Source organism: Salvelinus alpinus, chromosome 12 (assembly GCF_045679555.1).
Source record: "Salvelinus alpinus chromosome 12, SLU_Salpinus.1, whole genome shotgun sequence".
Classification (NCBI taxonomy): domain Eukaryota; kingdom Metazoa; phylum Chordata; class Actinopteri; order Salmoniformes; family Salmonidae; genus Salvelinus; species Salvelinus alpinus.
Window position 1 is genome coordinate 15,464,021 of NC_092097.1, and position 16,328 is coordinate 15,480,348.

The 16,328-nt window shown below is 45.6% G+C and overlaps 1 protein-coding gene across 2 annotated transcripts in view; it reads right to left on the minus strand.

The window, feature by feature from the left end:
• Window positions 1-16,328, minus strand: part of LOC139536558 (rho GTPase-activating protein 39-like) — a 54,908-nt gene that overhangs the window by 7,548 nt on the left and 31,032 nt on the right. For both annotated transcript variants that reach the window (XM_071337176.1, XM_071337175.1), the window contains exon 3: window positions 1,965-3,354. In XM_071337176.1, coding sequence (XP_071193277.1) covers window positions 1,965-3,354 — 1,390 coding nt within the window. The remainder of the gene's footprint in view (window positions 1-1,964; window positions 3,355-16,328) is intronic.

Here is a 16,328-nt window from a genome sequence, read left to right on the forward strand (position 1 = left end):
TGACATGAGAGGCCCTACCTCTGTTCTGCCTGACCCACTGCTCCTTTAAGACTACATGTGCAAATCCTTCGTCTGATCCCAAGTGGGATTTCTGCCTATACGGAGCCCTGTCCACAGTCACTGCTCCTCACAGCAAAAACCAAACCAGTAATGCAGCTCTGGTCAGAGAAACATCCAGGAACAACAAGAAACCCAGGCCAATTCACAGCAGGAATGTACTATCTGAACATAAAACGTTCAGCATATCTCTTTAATTTGACTATGATGTAATATAGTAGTAAAGTGTGCCAGACAGTCTGGAACTTATATTTAGGGTTCCTGATCAAATAGTGTAGATCTCCAGATTTGGGTTTGGCGGCACTTCTTTATGGTCATATGGTCTTAATGGTGTTAAATGAGTGGTATGGGTCACTGTTTGAGATCAAATGGAACCACGGGCAAGTTTAACTAGGCAAAGGAACATTTACAGTATGAATGATACGTTCTATAATTCCTCTTCTCTTATACACAGATAGCTTACAGATGCACCGTGACATGGTGATAATTCAACAGCAGAGTTAAATAAAACAAGTCTCTAAAACGGATTTCTGTATCAAATATTCAGAGTTGTATAGATTACACATTGAAAACAGATCACATTTCCATGCTGGCTTTAAACCACTGGGTTCACTGTTTAAAAAAATAAAATAAGAAGTACATGTTCTGCTTCTGAAAGGATAGACCAATGCAGCCAAAGCTTCACATGAGGTATAGTCAACAACCAATAGTGTGTGTGTGCATTCTGTACGAGCAAATCTGTGTGTATCATGATATAACAGCAGGTCTGTGGAACATTTCAGGACAGGATTAGGGGCTTGTTTCCAATATTTGTATAAATGCGATTGCTTCAGTACCAACCCCTCATGGCACCAGCCTCTGAACCCCACCCGTACTCAGCTCTCCCTGCCAAACTTGTGCCATCTGGGCCACAGTGGCCCTCCTTCCTGACCAGGGGGAGCCATGTCCTGGCTCTCCCACGCTTGGCCCGGGCTCCTGATACCCAGGCAGAGAGCTGTCACAGGGGGACAGGGGCCTGCTGCGTTGGCCAGGTCTAGGACAGTCAGAGGGGGACAGGTAGCGCTAAGCTCACAGGCACCATGCCTGGGCCATATATTGGTCCAGTGGGGCTTCTGAGCCTGGGGCTTCTGAGCCTGACGCTCCTGATTGGAATGTTTAAAGTGTTGCATCTTCCCGGCACCTTATGTTTCTCTCAGTCAGATTCTATCGCCAGTCTTATTGATTTCAGGACTTAATTTAAATTTCAACTGAACCTCAAGACTTATTAGCTCTATAGTTTCATTAGATTCCTGGAACTTCATAAAGACATATGGAGGGGGTGGGTGAAGTAAGTGCATTGTTGAAAGGGTTTTGGGATTATAAAATGGTAGGTTTCATAGCGCTGAGGCTTTGCACAAATCATGTGCACCTGTACTAGCCTAATAATTCAACCTCCTGACAGCAAGCAAGTTATCACTTCTGTCCATCCCATCTGTGTGAATTACTCTGCCTAGTTAAAATACCATTAGTACATTTATCCAGTTTTAGAATACGCATAATGACCTAATCTGTCCTTACTCTGTTCAGATTTTTTTTACCTCTGAAAATGGGAGACAAACACAAAACCATGAATTTAAATACTTCTGTTAATGTATTTTACTTGGCATAGAGACATCCTTAGTAATCTAGCAATAAAAGTAGCCCTGGAAATGCACCAGCAATGTGACCACCTCCAGACAAAACAGAATCCAAAGAAAAATAAACTGTTCCACATAAACAGACCACACAACAACAGGCACCAGTCAGAGTTTTAACTAAGCAGACAAACCAGAACTAATCCATTTATCAGGAGTGGACTTCCAAGGTTTTCCCATATTTCTCCTCTCTCTCACAGCCAGACAGAGACAAATACTGGAGTGTATGCTTACCTCTGAGGGGGGTCCGGGGGTGTCTGGTGAGGAGAGGCCGGCCTGACTGGTGATGCTCTTCTCCAAGGTGTCCACCTTCTCATAGGTCCTCTTCTGCCTACCAGGCATCTCCAGGGGTGGCAGGGCTGGGTTGCCATGATTACCCGCCCTGCTCAGCGAGAGGCTGGCGGAGGGGACGTCTTCTCGTGACGCACACCTTCCTCCTCCTCCATACCACTGCAGGGAGTCCACGGGGGAACGTGTCCGGGGCACTGCGCCCCTCTCGCTAATCTCTGCCCCCAGGCCTCCAGCCTTCATCTCCCTCATGGTGTTGGAGCGGCTCACCACCTCCCTCATCTCCGCCATCAGCCTCTCGTTAAGGGCACACAGCTCTCCGCTGCTGCCTACTGAGCCAGGCCGGCCTCCGGCCCCCAGCCTCCGCCGGCTCTTCCTCCTCAGGCTCGGAGAGGGGCCAGTGGAGTAGCCAGAGTCCTGGTAGGTGGCGGTGGTCTGGGGACCTGGAGGTGTGGGGAAGTCCTGGGAGGCCTGGCTGCTCTGCCTGCTGTGACGAGCCTCCACTGCCCTCAACACACTGGCCTCCAGGGCTCGCCATGTCTGCTTTTTCTCCAGGGTCCCTGGCTCCCTCTGCTGCCCCCGGGGCTGGGACTGGGGCTGGGCCAAGAGGGGGTCTGATCGTGGTGTGGGGGAGGGGGTGCGGGTGGGACCGGGGGAGGTGGAGAGGAGGCCCTGTTTTGGGTCCACAACAACCATGTGCTTGATGCACTCCAGGCCAGCAGGGCTGTAGTCAGAGGCAGAAGGGTTCCTCTTGTGCCTGGATTCTGAGTGAGAGGAGCCAGGGTGCTGGAGGAGCCTGGGCTTTTGCAGGCTGTGTGTGGGGGTGAGACAGGATAGACCACCAGGCCCATTATGGAGGTGAGCCCCCTCCACCTCCATGTCCACAGGAGGCTCATCATAGATGGGACACTCTTTTCCCAGGTCGTCGTAGAGGTGAGGTGTGGAGGCGTACTGTGGTGACACTGACCTGGGGGTGCTGGGCTGGGACCTGTGACTGCCTGGAGTTTGGGGAGGGTCAGAGGACACCAGACAGAAGCTGCCGTTGCCGATCTTTCTCAAGTGGTGGGCCTGCCGGGCGTCGGCGGCCATCTTGCCGGAGGGTGCGGTCTTGTAGCCCTGGGTGGTGCAGGAGTGAGCCCCCGGGGGTTTGCTGCTGACGGGGTGGAGGGTAAAGGCTTGGTGGCCATTGGGCTTGTTGTGTGCGTGTGTGTTGTGGTGGCGGAGATGCAGGTCCGGGCTAGATGGGCCTCCAGGCTGGATCCGACTGACACTGTTTACTTTAACCAACATTGCTGCCTTAGACCCTGGGGAAGGCTGCCATCTCTGAGAGCGCTCTCTGGAATAGAAAGAGAATATGGGAAAGGATGAGATCTGGGTTTGGATTTAAAGAGATAACTGCAGATAAAAACACACACACAAGATGACAGTCACCCGAACAAGCAAAGCATTGTCCCGAACTTCAACAAGCCTGTGGTTACTTCTAAATTGTGACCATCAAAAAAATGCTCCACTAATTTAAATTCCAAGCTCAGACAGATTTGGGAAAACTGTGATCCGATTCCTCGCATTCTTCCCCAGACATTTCACTGACCCTCCAAAATACTGCCGTCTAAGTCATAAGACAATATCTCCAGTGTGTGTTGTGCAAACCAACCTCCTAAAAAGACACAATTACCATTGCACTTCTGACTGAGGCAAAAGAAGACTTCTCATTGCTGTCTGGGTTAGAGGTGTGGAAAACATTTCCTACGTACTGTAAGTTTGTTAAGCATTCTCCTGCTTTGGACCATAACACAGTACCTCTTCCCAAGAGTAGTGACCCATCAATTACACTGACTCAAAACACCTCATGTGAAACATTTGGTTAACATTTGAGAAAATGACAAAACATGATAAGATCTAAATTCCCAGCTGCCACAGTTCCAAAACACTCACATACTGAGTAGAGTAGTAGAGAAGAGTGTATGAGAACATACTTGGGGAGCAGAATTACAGTAGAAGTGTCTCCATCTGGCCTGAGGGACTGGAGGTTGACACTCCTCCCTTGCGGCTAACTTCAGACGTTGTCAGAATGCTAATCCAAGCACTGGGAACTAATCTGGCAGTAATCTGTTTACACCTCTCTCTCGCTTTCTAACCCTGTAATCCCTATGGCCCCAGCATCAGGCCTCATTCATTCCTCAATACCTCACTTAGATCTAACTGCCATCCATCCGTGGTTCAGCAAATAAACACTTCTATCCATCTGACCAACTGTGACTGAAACAACTCCTATCATACAGCATATAAGAGTTATCTGCTAACTTCAAGACTCAAAGGTTGAGCATGCTTTACAGTACTAGCACTACAGACCAAGGATTAGAAAAGCAGAGACTTACCTTCTGCCCTCCACCCTCTCTACCGTATAGCCAACAACACACTGTAATCGATACTATTAAACCTGCATGGCTCTATCCTTCTGCAGCCAGACATCTAACAGACTGACCCACTGCACACACACCTCCTCCTAAGTCTCAGGGCAGGAGTTACTGGGGAGCAGGTAGACAACAGAGAAGACCTTCTGTAGTTTGTAACAATACAATAACAACTCCCCTGGGGCTCAAGCTTCTCGGGCCAATGGCAAACTTCCTCACTTCCTTCTTACCCCCCCCCCCATCTGCCACTGAACTGCATTCTCTCGCTTTCCCTCAAACAGTCACGCCACCTCAGTGATTTGAATGTAAACAGGCTCTTCAAATGGTTGAGCAGATATAGCTTCCACAGCCCATAAACAGCTGGGCCTGAGCCACCTGGCAGCCTCCCAGCACAGTCAGCCCTGTCCCTGTGGTGTTGGGAACATTCCTGGGCCTCACCTCCCTTCCCCCCGCTCAGCCGCGACAAAAGACCAATCAACAGTTTTTACTGCCCCACACGTGGATCCAGAGAAGCGGAGACTAGTCACGCGCTGCAGAGTGGACGGGAGCCACTTCAAACCGGCTGTGTTAGGGCTGCTTTAGTTCTCAGCAGTGTGACAGACTGAGGTGGGAGACAGCTGAAAACGTGCTGCTGCTGTCTGAACTCTGAAATGCGGGACTCAGAGGAAGTCCTCCTTCAGTCATGGTCAGGGGCTGGTGATGTCAGTGATGTTACCTCCACAACAGAGGCAGTGTCAAGCAGATTTTTATGATCAAGGATTATGGTCTGATGTTGGTACTAACCTTTGAATTGACTTGCAAAAAATACAGAAACATAAAACTGGCTGTTTTAAAACAGCCAGTTAATAGTTTACTATGGCACAGAATGGGCTACATTACAGTAACCATTAAAGGGACAAGAAGGAATTTAAGCAAAAGGCCAAAGACCACATGTTACCTAGCACAATGTTCACATGCTAAATACATTACACACTCAGTGGCCAGTTTATTAGATACACCCATCGAGAACCGCGTCGGACACCATTTGCATCCAGAACAGACAGAATTTTTCGGGGCATGGAAACGTTGCTCAATTGGTATCAGGGGTCCTAACGTGTGCCAGGAAAACATTCACCATACCATTACACCACCAGCCTGTACCGTTGACACCAGGCAGGATGGGGCCATGGACTCCTACTACTTATGGCCCCAATCCTGACTGCCATCAGCATGACTCAACAGGAACTGGGATTCGTATGACCAGAGAATGTTTTTCCACTCCTCAATTGTCCAGTGTTGGTGATCTCGTGCACACTGGAGCCGCTTCTTTTTGTTTTTAACCAGGACCGATGAGTTGTATGTTCTGAGATGCCGTTCTGCACACCACTGTTGTAATGCACCGTTATTTGCCTGTTTGTAGCCCGCCTGTTAGCTTGCACGATTCTTACCATTTTCCTTCGACCTCATCAACGAGCTGTTTTCGACCAAAGAACTGCCGCTGAATTCGCACAATTCTCAGGAAACCCTAGACACTCATGCGTGAAAAGCCCACGAGGCCATCCGTTTCTGAGATACTGGAACCGGCACGCCTTGGCACCGATGATCATACTAGAGGTCGACCGATTAATCGGAATTAATTAGGGCCGATTTCAAGTTTTCATAACAATCGGAAATCGGTATTTTTGGACGCCGATTTTGCCAATATTTAAAAATATATATATATATTTTTTTTACACCTTTATTTAACTAGGCAAGTCTGTTAAGAACACATTCTTATTTTCAATGACGGCATAGGAACGGTGGGTTAACTGCCTTGTTTAGGGGCAGAACGACAGATTTTTACCTTGTCAGCTCAGGGATTCAATCTTGCAACCTTACGGTTAACTAGTCCAACGCTCTAACCACCTGCCTCACGAGGAGCCTGCCTGTTACGCGAATGCAGTAAGAAGCCAAGGTAAGTTGCTAGCTAGCTAGCATTAAACTTATCTTATAAAAAACAATCAATCATAATCACTAGTTATAACTACACATGGTTGATGATATTACTAGTTTATCTAGCGTGTCCTGCGTTGCATGTAATCGATGCGGTGCGCATTCGCAAAAAAGGACTCCAACCATAAACATCAATGCTTTTCTTAAAATCAATATACAGAAGTATATATTTTTAAACCTGCATATTTAGCTAAAATAAATCCAGGTTAGCAGGCAATATTAACCAGGTGAAATTGTGTCACTTCTCTTGCGTTCATTGCACGCAGAGTCAGGGTATATGCAACAGTTTGGGCCGCCTGGCTCATTGCGAACTAATTTGCCAGAATTTTACGCAATTATGACATAACATTGAAGGTTGTGCAATGTAACAGCAATATTTAGACTTCGGGATGCCATCCGTTAGATAAAATACGGAACGGTTCCGTATTTCACTGAAAGAATAAACGTTTTGTTTTCTAAATGATAGTTTCCGGATTCAACCATATTAATGACCTAAGGATCGTATTTCTGTGTATTATGTTATAATTAAGTCTATGATTTGATAGAGCAGTCTGAGCAATGGTAGGCACCAGCAGGCTCGTAAGCATTCATTCAAACAGCACTTTCGTGCGTTTTGCCAGCAGCTCTTCGCAATGCTTCAAGCATTGCGCTGTTTATGACTTCAAGCCTATGAATTCCCGAGATTAGGCTGGTGTAACCGATGTGAAATGGCTAGCTAGTTAGCGGGGTGAACGCTAATAGCGTTTCAAACGTCACTCGCTCTGAGACTTGGAGTAGTTGTTCCCCTTGCTCTGCATGGGTAACGCTGCTTCGAGGGTGGCTGTTGTCGATGTGTTCCTGGTTCGAGCCCAGGTAGCGGCGAGGAGAGGGATGGAAGCTATACTGTTACACTGGCAATACTAAAGTGCCTATAAGAACATCCAATAGTCAAAGGTATATGAAATACAAATCGTAGAGAGAAAAATAGTCCTATAATTCCTATAATAACTACAACCTAAAACTTCTTACCTGGGAATATTGAAGACTCATGTTAGAAGGAACCACCAGCTTTCATATGTTCTCATGTTCTGAGCAAGGAACTTAAACGTTAGCTTTCTTACATGGCACATATTGCACTTTTACTTTCTTCTCCAACACTTTGTTTTTGCATTATTTAAACCAAATTGAACATGTTTCATTATTTATTTGAGGCTAAATTGATTTTATTGATGTATTAAATTAAGTAAAAATAAAAGTGTTCATTCAGTATTGTTGTAATTGTCATTATTATAAAAAAAAGTAAAAAATTTAATAAAAAAAACATTTTTTTTATTTTTATTTTTATATATTTTTTAAATCGGCCGATTAATCGGTATCGGCTTTTTTTGGTCCTCCGATAACCGGTATCGGCATTGAAAAATCATAATCGGTCGACCTCTAGATCATACCACGCTGAAAGTCGCTTAGGCCACTCGTTATGCCCATTGTAACGTTCAATCAAACAGTAACGGAATGTCTCGATGCCTGTTTTATATAGCAAGCCACGGCCACGTGACTCACTGTCTGTAACAGCAAACTATTTTCGTGAACGGGTGGTATACCTAATAAACTGGCCGGTGACTGTACACCCCCCCCACACATATCATAAGGTTACTACTCATGACATGGAACTGGTAAATGTAATTGATGACCAACAGGTTCCATCTTATGACTAGTCTCATTCTCCAGTGGTGAGAGTGATGAGTGGTCTGGTTTACCACTGATGACCTTGAGAGGGGGGTGGGGTTCTACTTCATATCGCTGAAGCCCCCTGGAGCCTCCCATACAACACAAACAGGAAATGACAAATCTAACATTCACGCTGGAGTAAGGCCGAATGAGAGGGGTGACCTTCACTTATAGGGGGTTTACATGTTGCTAAATTAAACTCAAACAAAAGCAACCATATATGAAAGAACATTGTCTAAGTCCCTACACAGCATCACTGCCATTACACTCGACATCCCCATACTACCCGAGTGCTAATTCCATCTACACGCTAAATGATGTCAGTCCTCTTTAAAATGTCACCAATAACAACAGAAACCCTATCCTCTGCATTGATGTTGTTTTGAGGTGAAACCAGAGCAACACAACAGAATGATAAGAGAGGAAGTTTGGACATGCTGAGTCAAGCTCCTAGCACAGAGCAGAGCTGGGGATTTAATCTGGCTTTGTGGTTGTTGTTCACTTGTCATTGTCACACCACACCCAGGGTGGCACAGCCAGGCTAGTGTTCAGCCCTCCAGCATCGGCTCATTATTTTGTTTGTTAACACAAACAGTTGGTGCGCAATAGATGATTATCCCAATCACATCTGGCTTCATGCCAATGCCCACAGTAGATAAGCTTTCCTCACTGTAGCAGTCCTAATCCAACTATAATTTACCACCAACAACCTCTTGCCTAGTTAAATATAAAAAAATAAATACCACCCAACCAGAATGATCTCACTTCTAAAACAGTGAGACAGAGTAAGAAAGCAGTGGTTAGAAAATAGGGTGAAGTGAGAGAGAGAGAGCGAGAGAACGAGAGAGAGAGAACGTGAAGGGGATTTGTCGTGGGAGAGTGCCGTCAGGGAATGAGCAGGAACGTTGACATTCCTCAGAGGTCTCATTCAGGGGCCCCAGGCCGGGGAGCCTTTAGACAATGCCTGGCTCTGCTATTGTCACGGCAACGCCCCTCTATGGAGCAGAGTCCCATTTAAAGACTATCTACAGATTCTCTCAAGCAGACATAAACACTTACCTAACATCAGTATGGCAGTGCTGAGCTTACGGGCTCATTGACACTGTCAACATGTTTTCTTTACCACAATCATAAAAAGAGCCTGTGTTTCATCACACTGACCACATTGGCTGTTGGGTACTTTTCAAATAATGTAAACTTAAAATAAATTATTATATGCCACGGAATATAAAAAAGACATTACCAGTATTCAGACAAAAACAGCACTCATTTTCAAAATCTATAACATACCCCAACCAGAAGCCATGGATTACAGGCAACATTCGCACTGAGCTAAAGGGTAGAGCTGCCGCTTTCAAGGAGCGGGACTATAACCTGGAAGCTTATAAGAAATCCCGCTATGCCCTCCGACGAACCATCAAACAGGCAAAGCATCAATACAGGACTAAGATCGAATCGTACTACACCGGCTCCGACGCACATCGGATGTGGCAGGGCTTGCGAACTATTACAGACAACAAAGGGAAGCACAGCCTAGAGCTGCCAGTGACACGAGCCTACCAGATGAGCAAAATAATTATATGCTCGCTTCGAGGCAAGTAACACTGAAACATGCATGAGAGCATCAGCTGTTCCGAATGACTGTGTGATCACGCTCTCCGTAGCCGATGTGAGTGAGACCTTTAAACAGGTCAACATTCACAAGGCCGCAGGGCCAGACGGATTAGCAGGACATGTACTCCGAGCATGCGCTGACCAACTGGCAAGTGTCTTCACTGACATTTTCAACCTCTCCCTGTCTGAGTCTGTAATACCAACATGTTTCAAGCAGACCAACGTCCATGTGACCAAGGACACTAAGGTAACCTGCCTAAATGTCTGTAGCCATGAAGTGCTTTGAAAGGCTGGTCATGGCTCACAACACCATTATCCTAGAAACCATAGACTCACTCCAATTTGCATACCACACAAACAGATCCACAGATGATGCAATCCCTATTGCACTCCACACTACCCTTTCACACCTGGACAAAAGGAACACCTACGTGAGAATGCTATTCATTGACTACAGCTCAGCGTTCAACACCATAGTACCCTCAAAGCTCATCACTAAGCTAAGGATCCTGGGACTAAACACCTCCCTCTGCAACTGGATCCTGGACTTCCTGACAGGCCGACCACAGGTGGTAAGGGTAGGTAACAACACATCCGCTGATCCTCAACACGGGGGCACCTCAGGGGTGCGTGCTCAGTCCCCTCCTGTACTCCCTGTTCACTCATGACTGCACGGGCCAGGGACATCTCCAACACCATCATTAAGTTTGCCGATGACACAACAGTGGTAGGTCTGATCACCGACAACAATGAGACAGCCTATAGGGAGGAGGTCAGAGATCTGACCGTGTGGTGCAAGGACAACCACCTCTCTCTCAACGTGATCAAGACAAAGGAAATTATTGTGGACAACAGGAAAAGGAGGACCAAGCACTCCCCCATTCTCATCGACGGGGCTGTAGTGGAGCAGGTTGAGAGCTTCCAAGTTCCATCACCAACAGACTAACAGGGTCCAAGCACACCAAGACAGTCGTGAAGAGGGCACGACAAAATCTATTCCCCCTCAGGAGACTGAAAAGATTTGGCATTGGTCCTCAGATCCTCAAAAGGTTTTACAGCTGCCCCATCGAGAGCATCCTGACGGGTTGCATCACTGCCTGGTATGGCAACTGCTCGGCATTCGACCGCAAGGCACTACAGACGGTAGTGCGTACGGCCCAGTACATCACCGGGGCCAAGCTTCCTGCCATCCAGGACCTCTATACCAGGCGGTGTCAGAGGAAGGCCCTAAAAATTGTCAAAGACTCCAGCCACCCTAGTCATAGACTGTTCAATCTGCTACCGCACAGCAAGTAGTACCAGAGCGCCAAGTCTAGGTCCAAGAGGCTTCTACAATTCCTTGCAAAAGTAATCACCCTTGGTGTTTTTCCTATTGTGTTGCATTACAACCTGTAATTTAAATGGATTTTTATTTGGATTTCATGTAATGGACATACACAAAATAGTCGAAATTGGTGAACTGAAATGAAAATAACTTGTTTCAAAAAATTCAAAAAAATGAAAAAGTGGTGCGTGCATATGTATTCACCCCTTTGCTATGAAGCCCCTAAATAAGATCTGGTGCAACCAATTACCTTCAGAAGTCACATAATTAATTAAATAAAGTCCACCTGTGTGCAATCTAGGTGTCACATGATATATACACTGCTCAAAAAAATAAAGGGAACACTTAAACTACACAATGTAACTCCAAGTCAATCACACTTCTGTGAAATCAAACTGTCCACTTAGGAAGCAACACTGATTGACAATAAATTTCACATCACCAACAGACTAAAGGGGGACACTAAAATAACACATCCTAGATCTGAATGAATGAAATATTCTTATTAAATACTTTTTTCTTTACATAGTTGAATGTGCTGACAACAAAATCACACAAAAATGATCAATGGAAATCAAATTTATCAACCCATGGGGGTCTGGATTTGGAGTCACACTCAAAATTAAAGTGGAAAACCACACTACAGGCTGATCCAACTTTGATGTAATGTCCTTAAAACAAGACAAAATGAGGCTCAGTAGTGTGTCTGGCCTCCACGTGCCTGTATGACCTCCCTACAACGCCTGGGCATGCTCCTGATGAGGTGGCGGATGGTCTCCTGAGGGATCTCCTCCCAGACCTGGACTAAAGCATCCGCCAACTCCTGGACAGTCTGTGGTGCAACGTGGCGTTGGTGGATGGAGCGAGACATGATGTCCCAGATGTGCTCAATTGGATTCAGGTCTGGGGAACGGGCGGGCCAGTCCATAGCATCAATGCCTTCCTCTTGCAGGAACTGCTGACACACTCCAGCCACATAAGGTCTAGCATTGTCTTGCATTAGGAGGAACCCAGGGCCAACCGCACCAGCATATGTTCTCACAAGGGGTCTGAGGATCTCATCTCGGTATCTAATGGGAGTCAGGCTACCTCTGGCGAGCACATGGAGGGCTGTGCGGCCCCCCAAAGAAATGCCACCCCACACCATGACTGACCCACCGCCAAACCGGTCATGCTGGAGGATGTTGCAGGCAGCAGAACGTTCTCCACGGCGTCTCCAGACTCTGTCACGTCTGTCACATGTGCGTGTGAACCTGCTTTCATCTGTGAAGAGCACAGGGCGCCAGTGGCGAATTTGCCAATCTTGGTGTTCTCTGGCAAATGCAAAACGTCCTGCACGGTGTTGGGCTGTAAGCACAACCCCCACCTGTGGACGTCGGGCCCTCATACCACCCTCATGGAGTCTGTTTCTGACCATTTGAGCAGACATGCACATTTGTGGCCTGCTGGAGGTCATTTTGCACGGCTCTGGCAGTGCTCCTCCTTGCACAAAGGCGGAGGTAGCGGTCCTGCTGCTGGGTTGTTGCCCTCCTACGGCCTCCTCCACGTCTCCTGATGTACTGGCCTGTCTCCTGGTAGCGCCTCCATGCTCTGGACACTACGCTGACAGACACAGCAAACCTTTTTGCCACAGCTCGCATTGATGTGCCATCCTGGATGAGCTGCACTACCTGAGCCACTTGTGTGGGTTGTAGACTCTGTCTCATGCTACCACTAGAGTGAAAGCACCGCCAGCATTCAAAAGTGACCAAAACATCAGCCAGGAAGCATAGGAACTGAGAAGTGGTCTGTGTCTTGCTAATTGCCTATAATTTCCACCTTTTGTCTATTCCATTTGCACAACAGCATGTGAAATTTATTGTCAATCAGTGCTGCTTCCTAAGTGGACAGTTTGATTTCACAGAAGTGTGATTGACTTAGAGTTACATTGTGTTGTTTAAGTGTTCCCTTTATTTTTTTGAGCAGTGTATATATATATATATACATATACACCTGTTCTGAAAGGCCCCAGAGTCTGCAACACCACTAAGGAAGGGCCACCATGAAGACCAAGGAGCTCTCCAAACAGGTCAGGGACAAAGTTGTGGAGAATTACAGATCAGGGTTGGGTTATAAAAGAAATATATCAGAAGCTTTGAACATCCCACAAAGCACCATTAAATCCATTATTAAAAAATGGAAAGAATATAGTACCACAACAAACCTGCCAAGAGTAGGCCGGCTACCAAAACTCCCAGACCAGGCAAGGAAGACATTAAATCGTAGAGAGGCAACAAAGAGACCAAAGATAACCCTGAAGGAGCTGCAAAGCTCCACAGCGGAGATTGGAGTATCTGTCCATAGGACCACTAAGCCATACATTCCACAGAGCTAGACTTTAGGGAAGAGTGGCCAGAAAAAAACCATTGCTTAAAGAAAAAAATAAGCAAACACATTTGGTGTTCGCCAAAAGGCAGGTGGGAGAGTCACCAAACATATGGAAGAAGGTACTCTGGTCAGATGAGACTAAAATTGAGATGTTTGGCAATCAAGGAAAATGCTATGTCTGGAGCAAACCCAAAACCTCTCATCACCCATAGAACACCATCCCCACAGTAAAGCATGGTGGTGGCAGCATCATGCGGTGGGATGTTTTTCCATCGGCAGGGACTGGGAAACTGGTCAGAATTGAAGGAATAATGGATGGTGCTAAATACAGGGAAATTCTTGAGGGAAACCTGTTTCAGTCTTCCAGAGATATGAGACTGGGATGGAGGTTCACCTTCCAGCAGGACAATGACCTTAAGCATACTGCTAAAGCAACACAAGTGGTTTAAGGGGACACATTTCATCGGAAGTTTACATACACTTAGGTTGGAGTTATTGAAACTCGTTTTTCAACCACTCCATAAATTTCTTGTTAACAAACTATGGTTTTGGCAAGTCGGTTATGTTGTGCTTGACAGAAGTAATTTTTCCAACAATTGTTTACAGACAGATTATTTCACTATCACAATTCCAGTTGGTCAGAAGTTTACATACACTAAGTTGACTGTCTTTAAACAGCTTGGAAAATTCCTGAAAATTATGTCATGGCTTTAGAAGCGTCTGATAAATGATGTCAATTAGCCTGAGTGAATTGGAGTTGTACCTGTGGATGTATTTCAAGGCCTATCTTCAAACTCAGTGCCTCTTTGCTTGACATCATGGGAAAATCAAAAGAAATCAGCCAAGACCTCGGAAAAAAAATTGTAGCCCTCCACAAGTCTAGATCATCCTTGGGAGCAATTTTCAAACACCTGAAGGTACCACGTTCATCTGTACAAACAATAGTACACAAGTGTAAACACCAGGGGACCATACAGCGGTCATACCGCTCAGGAAGGAGACGCGTTCTGTCTCCTAGAGATGAATGTACTTTGGTGCGAAAAGGGCAAATCAATCCCAGATCAACAGCAAAGGACCCTGTGAAGATGCTGAAGGAAACGGGTACAAAAGTATCTATATCCACAGTAAAACGAGTCCTTATAAATCGACATAACCTGAAAGGCTGCTCAACAAGGAAGAAACCACTGCTCCAAAACTGCCATAAAAAAGCCAGACCACAGTTTGCAACTGCACATGGGGACAAAGATCGTACTTTTTGGAGAAAGTTCCTCTGGTATGATGAAACAAAAATAGAACTGTTTGGCCATAATGACCACCGTTATGTTTAGAGGAAAAAGGCGGAGGTTTGCAAGCCGAAGAACAACACCCCAACCGTGAAGCGTGGGGGTGGCAGCATCATGTTGTGGGGGTGCTTTGCTGAAGGAGGGACTGGTGCACTTCACAAAATAGATGGCATCATGAGGCAGGAAAATTATGTGGATATATTGAAGCAACATCTCAAGACATCAGTCAGGAAGTTAAAGCTTGGTTGCAAATGGGTCTTCCAAATGGACAATGACCCCAAGCATACGTCCAAAGTTGTGGCAAAATGGCTTAAGGACAACAAAGTCAAGGTATTGGAGTGGTCATCACAAAGCCCTGACCTCAATCCTATAGAAAATTTGTGGGTAGAACTGAAAATGCGTGTGCGAGCAAGGAGGCCTACAAACCTGACTCAGTTACACCAGCTCTGTCAGGAGGAATGGGCCAAAATTCACCCAACTTATTGTGGGAAGCTTGTGGAAGGCTACCCGAAACATTTGACCCAAGTTAAAAGGCAATGCTACCAAATCCTGATTGAGTGTATGTAAACTTCCGACCCACTGGGAATGTGATGAAAGAAATAAAAGCTGAAATAAATCATTCTCTCAACTATTATTCTGACATTTCAAATTCTTAAAATGAAGTGGTGATCCTAACTGACCTAAGACAGGGATTTTTTACTAGGATTAAATGTCAGGTATTGTGAAAAACTGAGTTTAAATGAATTTGCCTAGGTGTATGTAAACTTCGACATCAACTTTAAATGTCTTGGAATGGCCTAGTCAAAGCCCAGACCTCAATCCAATTGAGAATCTGTGGTATGACTTAAAGATTGCTGTACACCAGTGGAAGCCATCCAACTTGAAGGAGTGGGAGCATTTTTGTCTTGAAGAATGGGCAAAAATCCCAGTGGCTAGATGTGCCAAGCTTAGAGACATACCCCAAGAGACTTGCAGCTGTAATTGCTGTAAAAGGTGTCTCTACAAAGTATTGACTTTGGGGGGGTGAATAGTTACGCACGCTCAAGTTCAGTTTTCTTGTCTTATTTCTTGTTTGTTTCACAATAAAACATATTTTTCATCTTCAAAGTGGTAGGCATGTTGTGTAAATCAAATGATACTACCCCCCAAAAAACTGTTTTAATTCCAGGGTGTAAGGCAACAAAATAGGAAAAATGCCAAGGGGGGTGAATACTTTCGCAGCTTCCACCCCCATGTCATAAGACTCCTGAACAGCTAATCAAATGGCTACCCAGACTATTTGCATTGCCCCACCCTGCTGCTACTCTGTTATTATCTGTCTTATCTTATTATCACTTTAATAACTCTACCTACATGTACATATCACCTCAACTATTGTTAGCTACTGCTGCTCTGTAATTATTTGTAATTCTTATCTTACTTTTTTTTTTATAGGTATTTTCTTAAACTGCATTGTTGGTTAAGGGCTTGTAACTACACTGGTTGTATTCGGCACGTGACAAATCAAATTTTATTTAACACATTCACTTGTTTTCCATAGAGACACACACATTCCTTAAGGCCTTGGCTAACATGTGAGACGTTGAGTAACGCCGAAGGTTGAAATTAAGTTAGAATCCTTTGGAGCCCA